The sequence below is a fragment of the Idiotropiscis lumnitzeri genome, chromosome 6 (assembly GCF_059441095.1).
Source record: "Idiotropiscis lumnitzeri isolate Australia: NSW breed Sydney's pygmy pipehorse chromosome 6, RoL_Ilum_1.0, whole genome shotgun sequence".
Taxonomy (NCBI): domain Eukaryota; kingdom Metazoa; phylum Chordata; class Actinopteri; order Syngnathiformes; family Syngnathidae; genus Idiotropiscis; species Idiotropiscis lumnitzeri.
This window is the reverse complement of record NC_142396.1, coordinates 6,386,583-6,407,734: the sequence shown is the minus strand read 5'-3', so window position 1 is coordinate 6,407,734 and position 21,152 is coordinate 6,386,583. Positions and strand designations below refer to the sequence as shown.

The window sequence follows — 21,152 nt, the reverse complement described above, 5'->3', positions numbered from 1 at the left end:
AGCCAGTTTAATGTTCCTGACCAAAAGATACTATTTCTTTTTCTTGGGTGAAAAAATGGCCCATCATGGCCAAATAGTCACTTTATTTTGTTCTGTGACTACACTTAACTCAAAACACTTGCATCTGAAATATTTCACGATTGAAATGAATAGAACTGTAATTGGCATGTCCGTTCCGACCCCTCCTCCCCAAAAAAAACAACCCAAATTTGTTGTTTTTATTTTAAATGATTTTTTTCACAAGAAAAACTGCTCTCCGCAACTTGCAAACAGAAATTGTGAGCACAAAACGCGAGTGTGAACTATTCTTCTAAATTCTTCCCTTCACTGCAAATCACACATCTTAGCTTTTAGGTTACAGTCATGTTTACGTTCACTTTGGTTACTGGCTGCCATCACCCACAATTCAGCACAGCTTTTACATTGTGGCAAGTGGCAGCCATTTTAAGCCTCCAACCCCACCCCAAAAAAAAATAAAAAAATGGATATATTCAAATTTGAAGCACGGCGCCAATGAGGTTTATGGCGTTGGGGTGCAAGGAAAAAGCACAAAGTTCTGAGCCTTCCACATATGTGCCAATATTGCTAAGGATATTTTTTTCAGAATTCTTAAAAAAAAAAAAAAAAGTTCATACACCAAATTGTTCTTAAAGTGGGTCATATACATAAACCGAGATTCCAATTTATCTACAGCGCCATGAAAAAGTATTTGTCCCTTTCTAAAATTCACATTTTTTAAACCACTTTGTTTCAGATTATCAAACACATGTACAGACCAGACAAAGATAGCCCAAGTAAACATAAAATGCATTTGAGAAATGGTGATTTTATTTATACAGGTAAAAATAAATAAATAAAAATATTCAACTTTACCTGTCTCCCTTGTTAAATCACAAATTAACTGTGGCTATCCACATTTTTGGAGAACTGTTTTCATTTTCACTCACCACAACCAAGCTTGATTACTTCCAGACCTGTTTAATCAAGAAATCACTTAAACAGAACCTGTCCTCCAGTCAACCAACATCTCAGAAAGCTGCAACAAAATACCCCGATCTAAACAAATCCAAGAAGCAAAACGCATTTGGATTCAACTTAATGACTGCATAACGATTGAAAACAATTCAGCAATTCAACTTCTGAATAGCTTAAAAAGCCACAATGTTTAAGTCCAGACTTGAGTCTGATTGAATTGTAGTGGCACAACCTTTAAAAGGCTATGCATGCTCAAAAATGCTCCAATGTGGCTGAATTACAACAACGCTGCAAGGAAGAGTGGGCCAAAATATCTCCACAGAGCATATTACAAATCCATCCACCCATTATCCAAGCCGTTTATCCCCACAAGGGTCGCGGCGTCTCCGGGCAATAGGCAGAGTACACCCTGAACTGGTTGCCAGCCAATCGCAGGGCAGACAAAGACAAACAATCATTCATACTCACAGTCACACTTTCAATTACGTGGGCAATGTGGGAAGAAACAGGGAGAACATGCAAACTCCACACAGGAAGGCCGGACTCCGGATTGGAATCCTGGACCTCTTTCCTGTGAGGCGGATTTCTAGGCACTAACCAAATAGAAAAACAAACGAGAAAAAAAACCCAAAAAAACTATACCTATTGCCAACAAAAAAATTGTCCATTTTCATCTTTGCCAATTAATATCATACATACATGAATCAAATTTTGGGTATTGTTGTGTCTGTATATATAAGAACAAACAGTCAAGAATTGCAGTTTACTTAATTACACAATACTTAGTTTTTTTTAATCATGCACTCGACATACGCCATATTAAAAAAATCTAAAACTAATATTAAAACTAAAACACCAAATCAACAAAGCATTTATGAAAAACACTAATAAATCTTATTAAAAAAATAAACTAATTCAAACTAACTCCATTAAAAAAACATCCAAAACAAAAATCATAAAATCCCAAACTACTATAACGCTGCGACAGAGTTGTGAAAGACTCATTGCAAATTTTCGAAAATACATCATTTTGGTTATTGTGGCCAAACCAGTTATTCGGGTTAGTGGGGAAATACTTTTCCACACAGGGCCAGGTAGCACAGAATAATTTTTCCAATTAATCAATAAAATCACCATTTAAATACTGCATTTTAAGTTTCCTTGGGTTATCTTTTTCTGATATTTACATTTTTTGATGATCATGTTAGGAAACAATGCAAAAAAGTGAGGATTTGACAAGAGGGCAAATACTTTTTCGTGGCACTCTATCCGTCTTTTTAGTTAAAACAAGGTCTCTAAATGATGAATCAGTTATCAAGATTACAGTTACTCGTCACAATTCAGACTTTGTTTCTACGTCTTTGGACACGTCTCTTTCGAATCCAAACCTCATCTTGTACCACTCAAGTGTGACAGCAGCACCGTCATCATGCAATATTCACAACGGTAGGCCTTGTTGGAGATCTCCTCGCAGCATAAAAAGACAGGTACGTTCAGCATGTGGAGTCGCTGTCGGTGCTGCTGTACCCGTTGACAAAAAGGTGTTCTTCTCCCGTGTCGCCCACAAACGCTTCACCTGAACAACAAAGCAGCATCACATGGAGGAGGTGCTCAGGTCAACATAGAAAATAACTTAGTTTTAAAAGTCTAACAAAAAGTGCACAGAGCTCCCAGGCTCAGCTGCATGTCTTAAAGTTCAATGAAAACAAACATCTCTAAAGTTTACAACGGAAAATAGATTTCTATTACTTGTGAGTAGACTGACATTTATTAAAATTTTGGCAAAGTCTGTTGCCTCACCTTGTGCCTTACCTATGCTCGCGATCTCTACCATGTGTGTGACTCGAGGTGAAAAAGCAAACAGGCAGCTTAGTGCTGATTGGCTACTAAAAGGAAACAATCAGATGGTGCTGTGGGTTGGCACGGCCACAAGCACAGCAGATGAATGCGGATAATCAGCAAAACGCCAAACATCGGCCCTGATAATCGGCCCGGCCGATAATTGATCTGTCATTAGTAAAACTAATGAACAATTGTATGTGGTATTTAGAGCCCTACAACACAAAAAGAGGGCCGCAGTTTTTATGTTGCAACGTGTCTTCAAGATGTGCGACATTTTTTGCAATCAATTTACATCAGGTTCAGATGCATCGACTGGTATGCGGCAGATCTATGATGGAGGCGGAAGAGTAGGGCGGGGCAATACGACCTTAAAATGTAGTGTGTATAATTTAGTACCATCTAGTGGTGAACAAATAGAACGCAACGACCTCTGAAGCATGTGCATTTTGAAGCACGAGCACGACGGTGCTTCAGAATCAGAATGCCCTTAACTGCCATTGTACTCAGCGAGACCACACTTTGCAAGCTTACCATCAATTTCTTCAGGAGAGGCGCAAGCAAAACGTGCATGTAGATAAATTATATAAATAGGCACCATGAATGTTGGTATTATGCAAAACTATGAACCCACTCATTTCCTTTGGTTAAATAGTGGCAATTTAGTTGCAGGAGGGTTTTAAAAAAACTGGCCAATTCTGAAACAGTGATTGTGCATTTATAAACAAATTTCTCGGTTTACAGGCGTGTTGTTAGTAGAAGTAGTGCATGTTAGCGGGGTACGCGCTTTGGACTATGCTAAGCAGCTCATGGCTACTAGTTAGTGTTTTGTTTTTGTTCTTACTATGAGTTGACACTGTGTCTTCCTCCTCCAGGTGGTCCATGTCATAACGAACAAAAATGTTCTGCGGGAACAAAAACAAAATATGAAGCGAAAGACAAAATGTTGCTTTGATGGCAACGCGAGATGTTCAATCGGCACCTTGCTCCTGAGAAGTTTAGGCCAGTAGCCACTCTCTCCTTTGACCAGCGTGAGGACGGGCTCGTTGGACTTCAGCTCCCAGCGGCAGCGCTCTGCCAACACGGCCGCATGGAGATCCAAATCCACTCCGTAGCGGCGACCATTCACAAAGCCACTGAACACACAAGTAAAGGATTTTAATGTACGGTACTCTGCTCACTCTGTATGATCTTAATTTGAAAACATTGGCCATTTTGAACAATCACATTATGGTAATGATATAAGTATTTGTAAATTGCTTTCTACGCCACTATCATAACAAGTAAGCAGTCATGAATGCAAAATATAAATTGGAAGTGAAAGAGTAATTAACATGATGCTAACAAACAATTACCTCACCGTTTTATTATCGCACTTCTCAACTGGAGGGTCAGGTCCCCAATACAGGTGAGTCTCAGAGAAGGCAATTTACAAATAAGTGGTTCAGTGGAACAAGACACCCTCAGTTACTACCATATTTAACTCATTCACTGCCATTGACGGATATAGACGTCAAAAACTGCATTCTTTTCATCTGGGCTGCTAGTGAATGAGTTCATGTTTAAGCTAGGCATATAAATGCTTTGGCACCAAGTTTTAAAATTTTGACAACAATGTTGAAATGAGTGGAGGAATTTTTTGTCAGCCTATAGTCTTGTCTAATGGCAAAACAGGGCATTGCTGCCATTTGTGGCATCGATTGGTAAGTACAAACCTTTGTAGGTTATTTGGCTTTATGAGTTAGTCAAGTTCTTAGATTTTTGCTTTTCATCTCTCATAATCTATTTTTGTCCATGTAGTTGTCACGTTCATCCTCAGTTACTTAAGATGCTTTGAAAGACACTTGGAACATGAAAGCAAGCGTATTTACATTTAAATTGATCTACAAAGGCTTTTTTTAAAGCTATTTCCGTTGATGTGATTTTCTTTACTCTTTACTTCTTTTAAAACAACCACACCCCAAAAGAAAACAGTGGGTCTCAGACTTCCAGTGTGACAACAGTTGATAACCACTGTTTTATTACACACTTGAGAAAAACATTAACATTCAACACATCTTAAATGTGACATAAACAATTCTAAGATGGCACATTAACATCTGTTATGAGGTCAATTTAAAATTAACTCCAAAAAAATGCATGAAACATGGTTTAGTGTGTGACAACGGAGCGTCTGGGCGTGAGTGGTGACCTACAGCAGCTCTTTGCAAATGGTTTCATTTTGAATTTTACCGGCGCTATCAAAATCTAAAATAAAAATCATTCAACGACAACAACAGCTTCGAATTGAAAAAACTCCAAGTTGGGCCACTTGTAACTCAAGGTGGTACTGTAGCAAAAAAAAAAAAACCCCAGCAGGTTCAAATAATGGAGGAGAGCTCAAAGGAGAACGAAAATGGAGTGCAAATCAAACAATCCTGCAGACGGACTCCAAATGACAAGTCAAGTGAACATAATTTGAAAACAAGCATGCATGTCCCATCCTGGTGATGGCATTATCGCCCCTTCACGTAAAGTAAGCCTTGCTAAACATGTATCCACTGCCGCCAGTGAACAGAGCTCTGGCCAAAAGGATCCAATGGCCGCTGAATGCAGAGTGAAGCGCGTGAGCAACAAGCGGTGGTGACGCTGTTCTGACAGACCTGTACACCACGTGGTCAGTGTGGAAGTCACAGCGCTGATTGTGCGGATCCCTCAACTTCAGTGTGACGCTCAGTGATGTGGACGTCTGGTGCCAGCGGACCTGAGGGTGCAGACTGACACACGGCGGTGTCAAAGTGTCATGAATTAAGCCTGAGCATGACAGGTCTCCAGACCCTCCCTCCCACATACGCGCACAGACATCCACACTATCCATCCCAATGATCAAGCTTCTATTTAAATTTTGTCGTATGCCACATTTCCAGACACAAACCCCAATTTTAGTTTTAATTTAATTCAGGAAAATAGCGCTGTTTTGTATGAAAATCCTTTGTACTAGCATACCTCTTGGTCATGTGACCGTCTCCATGGCACAGGAACTCATTGTTTTGGTTGTCAACAGCAGGAACACCTGCACACATCACAAGCCAACATCAAACAACTAGCTCATAATCTTTAGGCTAGCCTGCAGCGAGATTGAAAATATCAACATTTAAGACTTTTTACCATCTTTGTAGTTGTTAAGATGAGGCATCTGGTTGGTTGTTGTGTCAGGACCATTTTCAATTCTGCTGCAAAGTCATAAAAGTTCTTGTTACTCTCTTTTTGAACATTAAGCAGGTGGTCATTGACCTCCAAAGTATAAAAGCAACCTGATATCTGAAAAGGTTTGCATGTTTGTCGTCTTGTCCGCTTCCAGAAGAGAAAGTGGCTCGTGTTCTGGGTCATCAAATTCCTTAACTACTTCTTCCATTTTATGCCAGATAGGGAAACTGTTGCTCATCTGCAAAGACTTGGGCTTCACCGGAGGGTCACTGGTTTGATTCTCACTGCAGACAAAAATTTTAAGTGGCAACATGTTGGTGAAGAAATGCTGATCTGCTCGCTGGCTATTGTCAAGGTGCCTCACACACACATCTCAGTTTAAGTTGTGCAGCAGCGTTTGTGCACTTTCACTATGACATCACTCCTTGTTTGCCTGTGAGTGTGTGAGTGTATTCATGTCAAAAATCTAACTGAATATTTAACATGTGACATTTTCAGGGCTTTATATTTTGTCTAGCCATTCCTTCTAAGAATTATTAAACTGATGACCCCCCCAAAAACGCATGTAACATAGTAAAAATATCAAGAATGATTAACCTAGTCACGTGGATACAATTCCAAATATTTAATTTGGAATTTAAAAAAGCCAGAACATGTTGGTTTCATTGTATCAAGTTATGAAATTTGTCCTGACACCGTAAATGTTAGAACCCTGTACCAGGCCTAAATTGTCTAGGTGTGAATGTGAATGGTTGTTTGCCTATGCATGTCCGGCATTTGACTGTTGACCAGTTCAGAATATATACCACCTGTCGCTCAAAGTCAGCTGAGATGAGCTCCAGCTCACCCTAATGAGGATAAGCATTGTAGAAAAAAGACGGATGGAGTAAAATGAGTAAATAAAAATCACTTAACCTCCGCTTCCCCTTAAATTTACACACACACACACACACACACCCCCCCACACACACACACACACACACAAAAGTGAAGCCAACAATACCAGTCTTGGAACAGTTCAGCATGCTGCACCATCCTGACGTTTCTTACAAGATTCCTTACCCACATGCATGATTGATTGCTCCTTCCTGAATGAGTATCTTCAGCTGGCCCAGATGATCTGGGTTTCGTACTGCCATGCCCGTACTCAAAATGAGGGTGTGAACGTTGTAATCGGTGATCACAGTCTTCATACCGGGCACTCGACTCTCCAGAACCTTCAAGAAGCGTAACAATCACGATGGTTTTCAATGTGTCAAAGATCTATCTCATCAGTCATAACATACCATAATATCCAGAAAGACTGTGTTTGCGAGACTGAGGACAGCTCTGGCTCGGTGCTTAACACCTTGTATCTTCTGGCTGATGGCTCTGGTCACCTGAAGTTGTTCAAGTATATAGTTCAGAACGCAAGTTTTGTGATGTTCTATATTTAATCTAGGATAGGGATGGGCAGAATGTAACAATATATATGAGTTGTTAGTAAATATCTTTGTGTGACAATGTGTGCATGTGTCAATTCAAGGGGGTGACAAAAAACAATTGTGGACAACAAAGACAAAAATTCTCCTGTATGCAGTTTTGGTTACATGTTTTGACTTAAAGCATTTCCCTTGAGAAACCGAGATGTAGAAGTAAAATCTGTTGGGAACAAAAAGAGGACGGCGTCGTATACCTTGGGATGCCAGTCAGCCTCTGCGTCACCAGGCTTCACCTGGCACACGATCATCTCCACTGCCTGGCCAGGCAAAGAGTGGAATTCCTCTGGCAAGCGCAGGATCTGGTGGGACTTGACTTCTTCCTCTTTTCCAATGTCAATGAAGCGAACGAGGACACTGAAAAATAGGCGGCCTTTGTTGTCGGGGACAGTCAGGACCTTCGCCCTGCAGGAGCAAGAGAAACTTTGTTTAGCATCACACGGACAAATCACAGAATGCAAACTCACCCTATTGCATATCACAAGTTTATTTTGTATGGTTTCTCTAGATTATGATTTATCGCCTAGCGTGGGTGGGTCCAGAATGTCTCCCTCGATGAATGGAGGTTCACTGTTGTGTGAAGAGCAAGACCTGTGGAAATTGTTGTTATCCTCCACAGCGTACAAGCCTCCTTGTAGCACCTCCTCAGGACACGGCTTGCTGTCAGCATAGTGAGACTTCATGTCAGCCACCATGCGGTCAAAGACATCGTCCTCCTTCTGGATTATACGACCATAAAAGACAGATGCGGTCTTGATGTGGAGAGGCAACACCTGCACACAAATCACAGGCATGTGTACATTAATGCTTCTATATTCACGGTGCACCATGTATTAAATCTATTGTCCCCGCCCCACTATTTGTGAATTTTCGCTATTTGCAGGAGGGTTCGGTCACTTATACCCCACTTAAGCAGAGTATTACTTAAGTCCGCCAAATGTTGCTATCTGCACTTGCTCATTTTACATCACACTAGTAGTTTTATAGTCAAAGGTAATAAAAGGTCATTTGACTGAATGACAAGCAAATCCGCCGATCGTGAGTGACATTCCCAGCATGCATGCCTAAGACATTAATTTTATGTTTTAGTCTTTAAAACAAGCATATAGAATGAACAACCCAAGACCAACTTCAAACTCCAAGTCACTTTTAAGTATTTTGAGTTGTTATCAAACTACAAGTCATCAAAATTTGGTCACTGTGACCATCTTCGGCAAGTAGTGTTGCGGCATAGTAACCTCGATGAGTCCAGAAGCGGGAAGTTCAGACTGATCCACTTCAGAGATGAGCCTGTGGCGATCTGGACACACGGCGCTGAACCTACACAGCAAAACACACATGTACAACTCAAATTAAGTTGGGGACACTCCGCTTTCAGATGGAATATCAGGATGAACCTAAAGCCGGGTAGCACTGAGGTTTACTGGCTGTAGATGCGGCATAAGAGAGAAAGAGAAGCACCCCTTCTATGCAAGGGGCTTGAGTGGAGTGAACACTTTGGGGTTTGAATATACATTTAATTCTCTTTTGTTTGTATGTGATCCTGCCGTGTGAGCAGTTTGAAAGTTTATACCTATAGTAACATCAATGCGAGTCTCCTTCCTGTCCACTGCATTAAATATTAGCTCTGCAAGCAAGAGCGAGAACTAAGAAAAACAGGGGATGCCTGTTATTAGCTTTAGCTTCTGCCTGCACCATTCTGTCACTTATATTTGACTGTTCATTCCTACAGTTTGAATATTACGGAATTTACTGTATGGTGACAGAAAAAACAAACAGTCATGAGGATACAAATGTTTAAGTTTTTTTTTTTTTTTAATTCATCTGTGTGACCGCTTTCTTAAACCTGCACACTCCGAAGCTCTTCAAGTGGTGACAGAGTGGCCGCTCAGTCTTCTGCTCCTCTCGGGCCACGTCGGCCGCCTCTGCGAAAGCGAGCAGCTCCGCAGGGAGCATAGCGTGGCTTCGTCTGAGGTAGCGCACCAGGCCACCAACGTGCCGCGCATTCTTCTCGGAGACCAGCAGCAAGGACCTGCAGACTTGATGAACTTTCACCTTAGAGTCTTGGGAGGAAGGCTTGAGAAGGAAAGCAGAGATGGAATTTGAGTCACATCCGGTCAAGATCTACAACACCTGGTAATGGTCTTACAGGGTCTGTGAGATTTCTGAAGTTGCTGCTCATACAAAAGAGTCGGCTTCCAAATATTTTGGGGGAACTTGGGAAGTCAAAGTGGACCACACAAGTGGCATCGGTCAGCCCCAAAGACCTCAAGCACTCTCCGGTCGTGACTATAACAAAACAAAAGCAGCACAAGAATTCCCTGTTTAGCATGTGATAGTTTTTTTTTTGTGAATGGGATTTTAAGTAAGTAATTTTTTTTTAAACAAACAAAAAAAAAAAGATCATGTACAGTATACCGAGAACAGGCATTTTCAATCTGTTAGGATGAACAGATATTTTATGGGAGAATTTTTGTAACCAATTAAATATGATGTGTACCCCACCAAATGCAACAGTAATTTCTAAGTTGAACATTTTCCATAAAAAAAAAAAAAAAAATTTTTTAAAATCATGTTATGATAAATTGATACGTTTGAGGGAAAATAAAGTTGTAATAATATGGGAATAAAGTTGCATGTTTAAGGGGGGAAAAATGCTCCCCCTCTCCCCCCCAAAAAACAGCTGGATCATACATAGTAGGAGTGTCAAAGTGAGAGGACATGAAGTGTGCCGTGCTTTACTCAGAATGACGTGTGTGCCAGGCCCAATGCTTTTGGCCCACTGCTGGAGCACAAAGTCCAAAGTGTGCATTAAACCCTCGTGAAATATCAGACAGAATGCTGATTTACAGCTCAGAGCCTGTTGGGAGACAAGAAAAAAAATATCGTAAAAATAATAAAATCTCACTTTTAGAAAAAAGTCAGACTTTAATTATTAATTGATTATTCTACCCTTTGCTTATAGAGAAAGCCAAGTTTTCCTACTTTTTTACCCTCTTTGGGATTTGCTTTGCTTCTCCTGATACAAAACAAGCTTTGAAACTGTTTCCACCAGCATTATCATAGCAAGGTGACTTCATAAATACTGTATATTTGCGACTAGAAATCATACCTCAGGTCTTAAGTGCCCAACGTGTGGATAATTTACTGCTTTTCACTGTATAAATGGGCAACATGTTAGTGGACGCAGGGCAAATATACTCTCAACAAAAACAGCAGGAAACAAAAAGCTATTTGGATGAAAAGAAGAAAAAAAAATCCTGACAAATTTACAAAGATCAATTACATGCAACACTTTTTCAAAACACAGACTTTTCATTACTACTCACTTTGTGGACATCTTCAACCTCCTCAGCGGAGTCGCAGATGATCAGAGTCTTCTGGCCCACGTCAGGGCTGAAATCCAACGCACTCAACAATGTGGAGATCTTACTGCTCTCCAAGGTCATGAAGACAAGCTGTAAGAAGATGACATCATCATCATCATGATCCCAGCTACAGGGTCAAAGTTCCTCCGCAGCGACCTGCTGCACGTTTCCATAGAGCGCCGCTTCTTCGGGAGATGCTATGATGACACAAGCGTTGGGCATGTGCTCAGACACCAGAGCCTCCATGTGACTCGTCCAACGCTTGGCCACAGCGACCAGCTGTTGTGGACATGAGGACATTTCTTGGCGGGAAATGACCTTCTGAAAATGCTGCAAAATCTTCTCCATCTGAAAGGAGTAAGTAATGATGCTTTAGGTGTCATTTGCAAATAAATGTTTCCCAGTACACCAAGAACTGTGGTTAAATTCCAAAATCTTAGCAATACAGTTTCAATTCTTAATAATTTATTGCCAGGGATATATATACTACAATACCAATTCTAATTCTAATTGATACAGAAAATCGATTCATGTTTTAGACACTCAAAAATACAGTATGTATACTATATGTCTTTTCTAATTTTCTCTCTCCTCCAATAAAAAATTAAACTAGGGCTGTCATTCGAATAAAAAAATAAAATTACATTTGTGAAGCGTGGTTGTAGCTATTTCTAATAGGGATGAACGATTCATTCACGCCCGATTACAATTGGATATTTTAAAATCTTTTCTAACAAAATAACAAATTTTAAAATCAAATGTTTTTAAGATCTGCTTGTCACTAACAGTTTAACTACATTTGTCTCATCAGTGTTTTGTTAGTACCAGAACTAACGTACGTAATTTTAATGGATTTTATATTTTTGCTTTCAAAATCATTTTGCAATGTTCCCGCAGTGTTAATCTTATTTTAAGTAGTGCTCTTTTTTTGTAATATTGTGATAACATCATAAAATTGTTATTTGCAAGAAGAAATAACCATATTTTTCTAAACTCTTGGTGCAACGTCAAATGACAAACTTTACAACACCACCAAGGTGTCACCTGGTCTGTTGCCAGCGTGAAGAGCTGGTCCACCTCATCCAGCACAAGGTGGCTCAAACGCAGGAACAAAAAGCAGTGACATGACAGCAGACGCACGAGGCTGAAGGGAGTGGTCAACAGCAGAAGGCCTGCACAGGAAAATGGAAAAAAAAAATTGAAAATTTTAAAAGGGCCATTATCAGTCTAAAGGCACTTAAACACTGCACTTAGTCTTGGCAGCACCCACGGAAGCAGTCTGGTGCCTTTTACACTAGTTCGGACATTCAGGATGATTGTTACCATTTCAACTACAAGCCCTGCTTTAAGGAGGAGGAAGAGACAAATATATTCAAGCAATTTACAGTCTTTGGGAATCTTGAAGCCTTTGGCCTCATCTTGGGCACCACCGATCAGGACGCTGGTTGGATTGAGGCGTCGGGTAACCTTGCTCTCCTCGACAAGGTCGTAGACGAGCTGGACCTTCTTCCAGCTGCGACACACGACCACTGCTATTGGCTATAAGTGCACACAACACAAGCTGCTTATTTTCATTCTGTTCTGTGACGTAATTTGTGATATTTGTGCTCACGCCTGCTCTGGAGGAGGAGATGGTGAAGATGGTGCTGAGCAGCATGTGACTAAGGAGGGGGGCCAGGTAGCTTTGGGGATGGTCGGCAGTGGGCGAGATGACCAGGGTGTTGTTTCCTCGACCCACGGAGGGCCAACTAAAAAGGTCCGTGGGAGACAGGCAGATCTGCTTCCGCTCCAGTGTCTAGACACAACGCAGAAACAAAACACTGCCACTAAAACATTTTGAGACGCTTTCACCCTTTTATTTTTTTCTAAAAAAAGATTTCTGAATATAATAAAACATAGCTACTTTTTGATGACATTTGCTTAAAAATTGACAACTATATGAGGTAGACGTTGAAATTCATGTATGGAAATTGGTTTGTGATTGTTTTGTATAAAAAGACCAATAACGGCCCTAGTTTCAAAGAATTTGAATTTTCTGTCAATTAGTTCATGTTTTTTGCGTCAAAATGTCAGCTGTAGCTCAATTAACAATCATAGTGGGTCATTGTCTACCCTGCAAAGGGTCTCGGTGATGGGAGCATCGTCCAGGCTTGAGCACGGCTCCATTGGGACAACAGAGTGTACCAGAATGCCACCATTCTTGGGAGCGCTGGGAAGCACCTGTCGACAAATTATTAACATCACCATATCTTGAGTCTTTTTTTCCAACAAGGTAGAATCACATGGACTTGAAGCAGCTAATATGACTCAGGAAATAAAAGCAGGCTTACCGGGTTATCTTCATCATCATCATCATCTGACTGAAATTTCAAAGGCTGTGGATTCAACCACTCTGAAAGTCTTCATTCAACAACAAGAAATGAAAGGTTTCAGATAAAATGCATCATGGCCTACTGCAGTCACGTAGCAATGTGGCACTCTGACTGTCAGTCATGGGTTGAAATAAGGCTTTTGATGGAAAATGGAACACCTTATGCATGCAGAGTTGTTGTCACTCCTCTTCATCACATCTGATTGGGCGGGAGACAGTTTGCTGAAACATGGAAACAACACCTTCAGGCTGATGTTTCGCAGCTTTGATTGCTGTATTTTCATCTTAGACGAGGTATTCGCAGACTGTTGGTCATGGGACTTTTTACAGAGGATTGTTTTTCTTTCAGAAAACGCCTCATATTCCTAACAACCGTAACTAATGTAATTTCTCAAACAGAAGATGGATTTTTCTGTAAAAAAAAAATACAAATGAATGGTAAAAAAAAAGAAAAATCAAGGATATGTGCCTCGTACCTTGGTGTTGAGAAAAAAAGTGCACTTGTTACAATATATTTAATATAAAATGTATATAATGATGTGGTGGTTTTTTGACAATTACGGTAGCACGTGTTTACAGAAATGTTAGGAATAAATGTTCATTTTGTCAGTGTGAAAAGTTGGAATCTTATGAGTCAAAATAATTTGAAGCTTATCGAAGGAAGGAAATCTTATTTTAATAAGTCAATTTCATAAGTACAACTTTATTCTAGTAATGTTACATCCTCACTTCTGGAAAAGATACACCTCTTCTCTCGGGAAAAAAATTGACTATTCCTGTAGTGTACTTAAAGAGAACACATCTATTGTGTGAAGTGTGAAGGACACTAATCTAGAGATCTTGTGGTAATCTCGCGCTTTTTTTCTTTTTTTTTTTGCTGCAATATCAGAGTGGTGTCGACCTGGCCGCTTACACTTTCTGTCCTGTGCTTGATGAGCTGGAAGAATGTTGAGGTGAACACTCAATCAACTCCTCAGTTTGACTCACCTGTAAAGTTCACATATTAACGGCAATCACCATTGTGTCTCACTTTTAATTTGGCTTTATATGAAACTCACACTTGTCTCTGCCTCAAAGCTGCATGAAGAATTGAGGAACCTCATAAACCTGTGGAGACATCAATCATACAGTCATCAGCTGCCAGACCAGAGTGTGACCGTGATGTCGTCACTCAGTGAGAGTGAGGTAGGACTTGAACGTGGTAGCCAAAGAGGAGGCAGATTCTTCCGATGAGTCAGTGAAATAACAATGCCATCACATGACTTGTCTTTCTTAACCCCAATCATGCCGTTGCCCTTTCACCTCGCTGCTTGGCTGCCTTGTAACGCTTGTCCATCTGTGGGCTTCGACCTGCCGGTTCCGTCACACTCTGGGGTCTGAAAAAGCGACCACGGATGGATGGATTCAATGCGAACACAATGAGGACAACATGAAAACGATATGAAAAAAAAAAACTGATACAAACCTGAGTCGGCGCTGTCATCTCTTCACAGCCTCGCAGTCTAGCTCCTAGCATCACTGAGGGTCACATGACATAAGATTAATGACAGCATTTCATAGATCAGCACTTGTTGATCTTCTAACACAAAGTATCACTGAATAAAAATACTGGGCACTGTCGTGTTAAACAAAAAGAGACACAGAGCAACACTCTGTTAGCGTTCGCGAGTGAGGGAATGGACAGAGACGGCGTAGTAGCATGTGTGCTGTGCTGTTCCTATGGAATATCAAATATGGACATACAAAATCTGTGTTTTGGTTGTTAATAAACTTGAGTTCACAGACTAATATCGACAGATAAATAAATACATAATCAACAACAATTATTAAATTAATTGCTGTGACGAGTTGACTAATCTACAGGCAATCCTATTTGCGGTTGGAAAATACTTTTGCTGCATGACAGCCACTCTCTTTAGCATGCTGAAGCAAGTGGCCACAGGCTGTAATGCACTAAAAGTATTTACTGACCGTCAAAATTAAAGTAAGATTAAATATTATTAAAAACTGAACTCTCTGTAGCACATGGTACCACTCGTGGTACCATGTGAAAGGTACAAGCACACACTTTGAGAATCACAGCCATAGATCAATCCAGAAGCTGAATAACTTTTTACCTGGAGCAGGGTGAGTTTCCACTTGCGGTAATGGCACTGGAGCGGCCACGGTCTGTGCTGGGGTCTTCCTGGCAGGTGCGTTGAGGCGGCGCTGTGAAAACTTAAAATGCTGAACATTGAGCTGCTCCAGCTTGCTGCTGTTGGAACAGTCTTGGCTATGAATGGCAAAACCTCTCGACACCAGATCATCATTCACACAAATCTGAAAATAAAAAGAATAACATGAATGCATTTGCTCAATAGGTGTACTCATGTTTTACATCCGACAAATTAGGGGAAAGTACTTTTAAATGTGTTAAAATTGTATGCAGATAGCTGTACGCCTGGAGTGCCAACGATCCAACCCATCAAGTATTGTAAAAACAAAACTTGTACACATTCCATACAATAAATGTTCATGTGAGGTGACCTTGACGCCCTTGACGTTCACGTAGAGCTCGATGGCGGTGGAATTGGACTCATCCTTCAGTAGAACAGCCTCCGTCTGACTTGAAGCTGTGGCATGAGAAAAAAAATTTTGTCAGGGATGAAAACTGAAACGTATTGCGCTTGACTTTGAGGCTCACTCTTGAGAAGGTCATGCATGTAGGATGTAGTCGAGCTGTCCCAGCGGCTGGATGGCCTGCAAATGAAATACACATCCATTACAAGCAGGCTGTATTATGGAGTTTATGATGATGAGCGGTCTTACACCAGCTTGGCCTTCTCGCAAAAAGACACTTGAAGCGTCAGGGGCTTGACCCTCGCCATGTGGAACCTCCTCATCAGGAACGGCAGCTGTACGAAGTCTTGCTTGACGTGTCGAATTCTCAGATGGAGATGAGAATACTACATAAGACAACAGCTGCCTCGTTTAGATCCTCAACATTGTCTTTTAGATTTGGAAAGAAACTTCAATGGAAGTCATGTGCATCAACCACAACTCACACAAACTCAGACATTTAAGTGTGTTGAGAGGCTACAAGTTTAAACATGCATCTTAGTGAATGGGGCTGGGCTATAAAATATTTAATATTTTTATTTATAGGCAAATCTTTAATTTTACTTTAAAGGTTTTCTGTAATTGAATAGTTTCAAGTCATTGGAATAGTCATTAATGTCCTCACATTATGCAGGCAGAGAACACACACACTGTTTTGAATATGGTCTTACTGGCTGAGAAGGACAACCAGAGATTCTCCATGGTCCAGCAGGTGACAGCAAGCAAGAGACGTGTGCGAGTCTGAGACAATGGACTGCAACCTGGCCCGGCACCACATCTTCATCTGGGACCAGTACACCACACACACCTGAGCCAAATACACACACACACAAAAACACAACCCATCAGAAAACACACATACACGTCCATGAGACACAGTTGACTAAGCAAAGCTTACCTGTCCCTCCTCTACTGAGGAGTGCGTCACCACATACTCATCACTGGCGACGTCATCATAGAAGCCATTCATTTGTGCGAACAGCTCGTTGTACTGGTGCTTGCCTGCCGCCTCAATGCCATCGAGGTTGTCCAGCTGGGCCCAGATACATGAAGGATCCACCAACTGCCATGTTGGAAAGGGGGATGCTTATGTACACTGCCCAATGAGCAGTCAAAATCCCCAGCTTTTACCTCTGCTATAATTTAATAATAGTACTAAACAATACCATGAGTGTCACAGCTAATCACCGTCACATATGATTGCTAATTCAAATAAGAGTACATATTACGTCATTTTCTAAGATGAAATCCCACTCATATCTATACGCCAAATATACCGCTCCCCAAACGAGGAAGACAATCACCCTGAAGTTTTAGGCCTGTTAAAGTTCTCTCATCCCTTCCTCCAGGATTAATAGACTCATAGTTCCATATTGTTAACTTTCATGTTTTCTAGCCCCGTCACCTTGGTTTTTGCTCAGTTAAACTGGTAATGTGCGAGGAGCGTGCTTTGAGACGTGTTCCATAAGGAGAGTGCCATCAGATAACTTACTGTATGTTGTGAAATGGTGCTGTGATTGAATTGAATTGCATGGAGGCATTTCATTTATTCTTTCAATTTCATACCCTGCCTACTACCAACTACCCGTAGACAGCTGGGATAGGCTCCAGCAGGATCGCGACCCTTATGGGGATTAGCAGTTCAGTTAATGGGGGGATAAAATGCAGAATTGAGTGTTCACAGAAAACATCTTCGCCGTCATGAACACCTCTGACATTATCATTCTGATTTTGTAAAGATAATTTAACCTGCGGCCAGGTGTTCGATGTGACACGTTGTTAAGAAGTATTGCACATTCTAACTGCCGTGAAATACTTAAACTCATTTCAAACTTTTATTCGGAAACGATATTGATGATGATAGAAACGTGGCAAGAAAGCCAGGTGAGAATGATGATTAGGCACCGTCTTACCTTCAAATTAATCAACTTGGACATCGTCTTTGACCTCGAAAACGCTCGCTTGGTCTGAGAACATGAAAAAATACAATAACCGTTTTTTTATTTTAAAAAACGAACGTGGAGTTACTTTGTCAAACGACAACGTCCAATTTCACAAAATGGTCACTAGCGAACAAGCCAACATTAGCCCGCGCCATTTCTCCCATAGGAAAGGAAAACTACACTTCATTATTTCAACCCGACGAGATACACATTTCTGAGCTAATTAGAGCAACTTTAGAATTACCTCTTTAATTCCGGTCGATACTGGATATGTAGAACCGCAACGGGTAAAAACATGTAATTAGGATGGGAAAACAACACCAGCTGTCGGCAATGGGCAGTCATGTGTAACAGTCCATTTGACCACTAGAGGCGCTATCTCTGATTGCACTGCATGTTCAAATTAACTTCTGGAAAGAAACCGCAAAACGTGGCAACCAACCATACAGTCCTCGATTACGATATTTAAAACTATTGTATGTGAAAGCAGAAGTGGTCAAAGTACTCGAACGCTGGACTTAAGTAGAAATACTCAACAATCAACTAAAACCTTTATTAAATCAGAAAAAAAGAAACCCATTGAGAGCAAGGACTCTTTTCTCAAGTGTAGGTACATGATAACGCAATTCAAATATTTTATATCGCTCTTTTCTCAGCAAGAGGAATGTCACTGACAAGCACCTGATTAAAGGAACAAAGCAGTGTTTAAATTGAGTCAATATGTTAAGAACTAAGGAAGTTATGACATCTTAAAGAGCAAAGAGAATAATGTTTAGTCAAGATGAGCATAGGGAACGATGACGATTGTCACAAAATCCATCTCAGCAGACCCCTAGTGCTCCCCCCATTCACGGTTAGGGGACGAAAAGTTTGGTATTGTCTCATTTTGATTGGCATTGTACACATTGGATGCAACTTCATCTGCATGTCTTTCTTGGATAGTCTTAAGTCCTGAGAATTTGTCAAGTATCACCAAAACATGCAAATGCCACACAGGGAGGTCAAAGCTGAGATTGAAACCGCAAACTGTGAGGCAGACATTTAACTTCTCCATTCATAAAATCCACACGGCACATGTTCAGAGATTTTGCTACAAAAACATCCCGGTTCTGTCCAAGTACATGATTCCAATTGTCTCCATAGTGTCCGCATGTCATCTTCCTGGCGCAGTGGACTTGTGGAAGAATGCGTGGATGTTTTGAGCGGCGGCCTGGCCCACGACAGCCTCCAGCTCGGCGCCGGTGGCGTTGCACAGCTGATGGATGCTGGAGAAGTGCTCTAACAGGGCCAGAGCTTTGACTCGGCCCACCCCAGGAACCTGCTGTACCGCCGCTAAGACCAGCGGGTCCAAGAGTCCAGACGAGCTCTTTCTTTTGAATGGGTTCTCCTTCCCGCCCGTGTGAACCTGCCGCCAGAAAGAAGAAAACCATCACCATCTAATATTTAACTTGAATTTTAATGGGAATCATTCACTCACTCCCTAATGATTAAGAAGTAATAATGAATGAGTGAATGATTATGAACGTAGTCGCTGTCTGGAATCACCTGGAATCGAACTGTTTACCGTCACCACAAAACTTATTTGTCAAGTACGAGTAGGAATGGAAGAGGGTCTCGCGCAGCTTGTTTGTAAATTAATGTAATGACTCATGAATCCCTGTAGATGGAGGCACTGTATTGTTTTGGATTTGAGATTAGGACACCTTTTGAAATGTTTCTTTTCACAAAAGCGTGTTGTCTCCCGTTCTTGGTCAGAAACCAGTGGTTTCGGAGCAATCAACCCATGTTCTACCCCTGATTACTATAGAAGGATAATTGGTAAGTGTTTTTTTCTGGTGAAAGAAGATAATCTTTCTTTTGGTATGTTAGGCCCCTCTATTGTCAGAACGCAACATCCCCTAGCTCTTAAAAGATTTTTCAAAGTGCTTGCAACATGGGGGTACTGCGCTGAAATGGCTGGCAGACAATTTGTCAAAAATACCCCCCCCCATCCTCCCAATATAACCAAACTATTCTGGGAAAATGCTTGTCTTTTGAAGACTCAGGTACACAAAGCAAAGCTGGTGAGAAACCTCACTCAGACGGCATCAACAAAAAGTGATGTTACCATTTGAAGGAGAAGATGTGAAGCCTCAGTCTGCCCGCTGACCGGCAGCAGCACCAAGCCAAGCTCCAACACGACAAACTTCTGGACGGCCCAAAAGTACTGCTCGACCAGGTGTGTTTTCTCCACTACAACCAGCTCTTGGAAGCTGCTGCAGGCCTGCATAGCCAACACACATAGGCTTAGGAAAAAAAACTAAACAGGAGAGAAGCACAAACTCACATTCCTGTAGCGAACCAGCTTCCTCTTGTAGTTGGCACCTGCGATTATGTCACACTCTGAGAGGTAGAGGATGCAGCTCTTGTTTGGGAGGAGGAAGTCGGCCACGCCAAGCTCGCTCTCAAACAGGATCTTCACACCTCCACCTGCAGCAGAGGATTATTATTTCACAGAGATTTGGGTCAAAACACATTATTCTGAGGCATAAAAGAGCCTTGTTGCCGGCCCTAAGTGCTCGCACATCACAAAAAAAAAAGATACAAGAGCGAGTAGGGGGAACTTTTTTTTTTTTTTAAAGTTTGACTTGACATTTCATACGCTAAGAAAATTGTTCAATTGATTCATGGTCACGTCACGGGAACTTTATGTCAACATTATTTGTCAGGATGATTTTTTTTTTTTAAATTTACTAAAATGACAACCATATAATCATGTTAACTTTAGCGATTTGGTGACTTTTACTTTCTATTTAAGGACTTTAAACGTCCCCTCAAGTGAGAGTTTTTCAAAAATAAAACATGCGATTGACACGTGAAAAAACATCAGCGTCATTTGCTTTTTCTACATGCTAATGGGAACATTTTGTGAAAATCGGATTTTCGTGATGAAAAAAAAATCGTAAATGTACTTAAGAAAATTAACGTGAGTACAGTATATTAAAAACATTTCACTTACCTTTCAAGCTTTGGATAAGCGACGAGTTTCTCCACTTCTCGCTAGCAATGACATGTCCATATGCAGGGACGCTCAAAGTCGCCTTTTTGCAATCCATGATGTCAGTAAACGTCTATATATTCGCATAATTTTTTGGGCAAAGTGAAAGAAGATAACGTCGCTGCGTCAACTTCAATTTATTATTTGTTTTGAGGCGCCTCGTCTTTTTCTCGTCTTTAAATAATACTGACGAAGGTCACATGCAGCGTGCCGCCCCCTAGAGGACTGAAGCGCAATCACAGCCACTTCCGTTAAGCGTCAAATTCCGCCTCACGTCCTTATTTTTTGTCACAAATGTCTATGCTATGGTAGCGAATAATTAAATGTTATCTTCACTGAAAATAGTGCTTTTGATTA

At 41.0% G+C, this 21,152-nt stretch overlaps 2 protein-coding genes across 2 annotated transcripts; both read right to left on the bottom strand.

Moving 5' to 3' along the window:
* Positions 1-261: 261 nt before the first annotated feature.
* tdrd12 (tudor domain containing 12) lies at positions 262-18,163 on the bottom strand. Its single transcript, XM_088298152.1, has 35 exons — positions 18,004-18,163; positions 17,729-17,790; positions 16,714-16,878; positions 16,487-16,623; positions 16,026-16,142; positions 15,901-15,956; positions 15,744-15,829; positions 15,335-15,536; positions 14,683-14,735; positions 14,520-14,593; positions 14,276-14,324; positions 14,131-14,204; positions 13,377-13,439; positions 13,177-13,246; positions 12,959-13,066; positions 12,459-12,641; positions 12,232-12,385; positions 11,891-12,018; positions 11,003-11,194; positions 10,808-10,936; positions 10,221-10,338; positions 9,628-9,767; positions 9,325-9,554; positions 8,717-8,798; positions 8,070-8,251; positions 7,676-7,883; positions 7,287-7,379; positions 7,063-7,217; positions 6,108-6,284; positions 5,962-6,026; positions 5,800-5,866; positions 5,457-5,570; positions 3,797-3,950; positions 3,659-3,719; positions 262-2,551 (listed from the first exon to the last, which is right to left on the bottom strand). Exons 1-35 carry the CDS (start codon positions 18,101-18,103, stop codon positions 2,469-2,471), a joined length of 4,131 nt encoding a protein of 1,376 aa, XP_088154278.1. The 5' UTR covers positions 18,104-18,163; the 3' UTR covers positions 262-2,468.
* A 127-nt stretch (positions 18,164-18,290) lies between these two features.
* faap24 (FA core complex associated protein 24) lies at positions 18,291-21,041 on the bottom strand. The gene is made up of 4 exons (XM_088298149.1): positions 20,757-21,041; positions 20,085-20,227; positions 19,866-20,021; positions 18,291-19,163 (listed from the first exon to the last, which is right to left on the bottom strand). The coding sequence occupies exons 1-4, from the start codon at positions 20,851-20,853 to the stop codon at positions 18,912-18,914; spliced, it is 648 nt and encodes a 215-aa protein (XP_088154275.1). The 5' UTR covers positions 20,854-21,041; the 3' UTR covers positions 18,291-18,911.
* Positions 21,042-21,152: the final 111 nt, after the last annotated feature.

What these genes read in the sequence shown, in the direction of transcription:
- tdrd12 (XM_088298152.1), bottom strand. Translation starts at nt 18,103, where the DNA reads ATGACTGCCCATTGCCGACAGCTGGTGTTGTTTTCCCATCCTAATTAC. An exon ending in TCACCGAGACCCTTTGCAGG is followed by an intron (nt 12,642 to 12,958) that starts GTAGACAATGAC and finishes CGTTGTGTCTAG; the next exon opens with ACACTGGAGCGGAAGCAGAT. An exon ending in ACTGACCACGTGGTGTACAG is followed by an intron (nt 3,951 to 5,456) that starts GTCTGTCAGAAC and finishes TTGTGTGTTCAG; the next exon opens with TGGCTTTGTGAATGGTCGCC.
- faap24 (XM_088298149.1), bottom strand. Translation starts at nt 20,853, where the DNA reads ATGGATTGCAAAAAGGCGACTTTGAGCGTCCCTGCATATGGACATGTC. An exon ending in GCTTATCCAAAGCTTGAAAG is followed by an intron (nt 20,228 to 20,756) that starts GTAAGTGAAATG and finishes CCTCTGCTGCAG; the next exon opens with GTGGAGGTGTGAAGATCCTG. An exon ending in AGCTGGTTCGCTACAGGAAT is followed by an intron (nt 20,022 to 20,084) that starts GTGAGTTTGTGC and finishes TTGGCTATGCAG; the next exon opens with GCCTGCAGCAGCTTCCAAGA.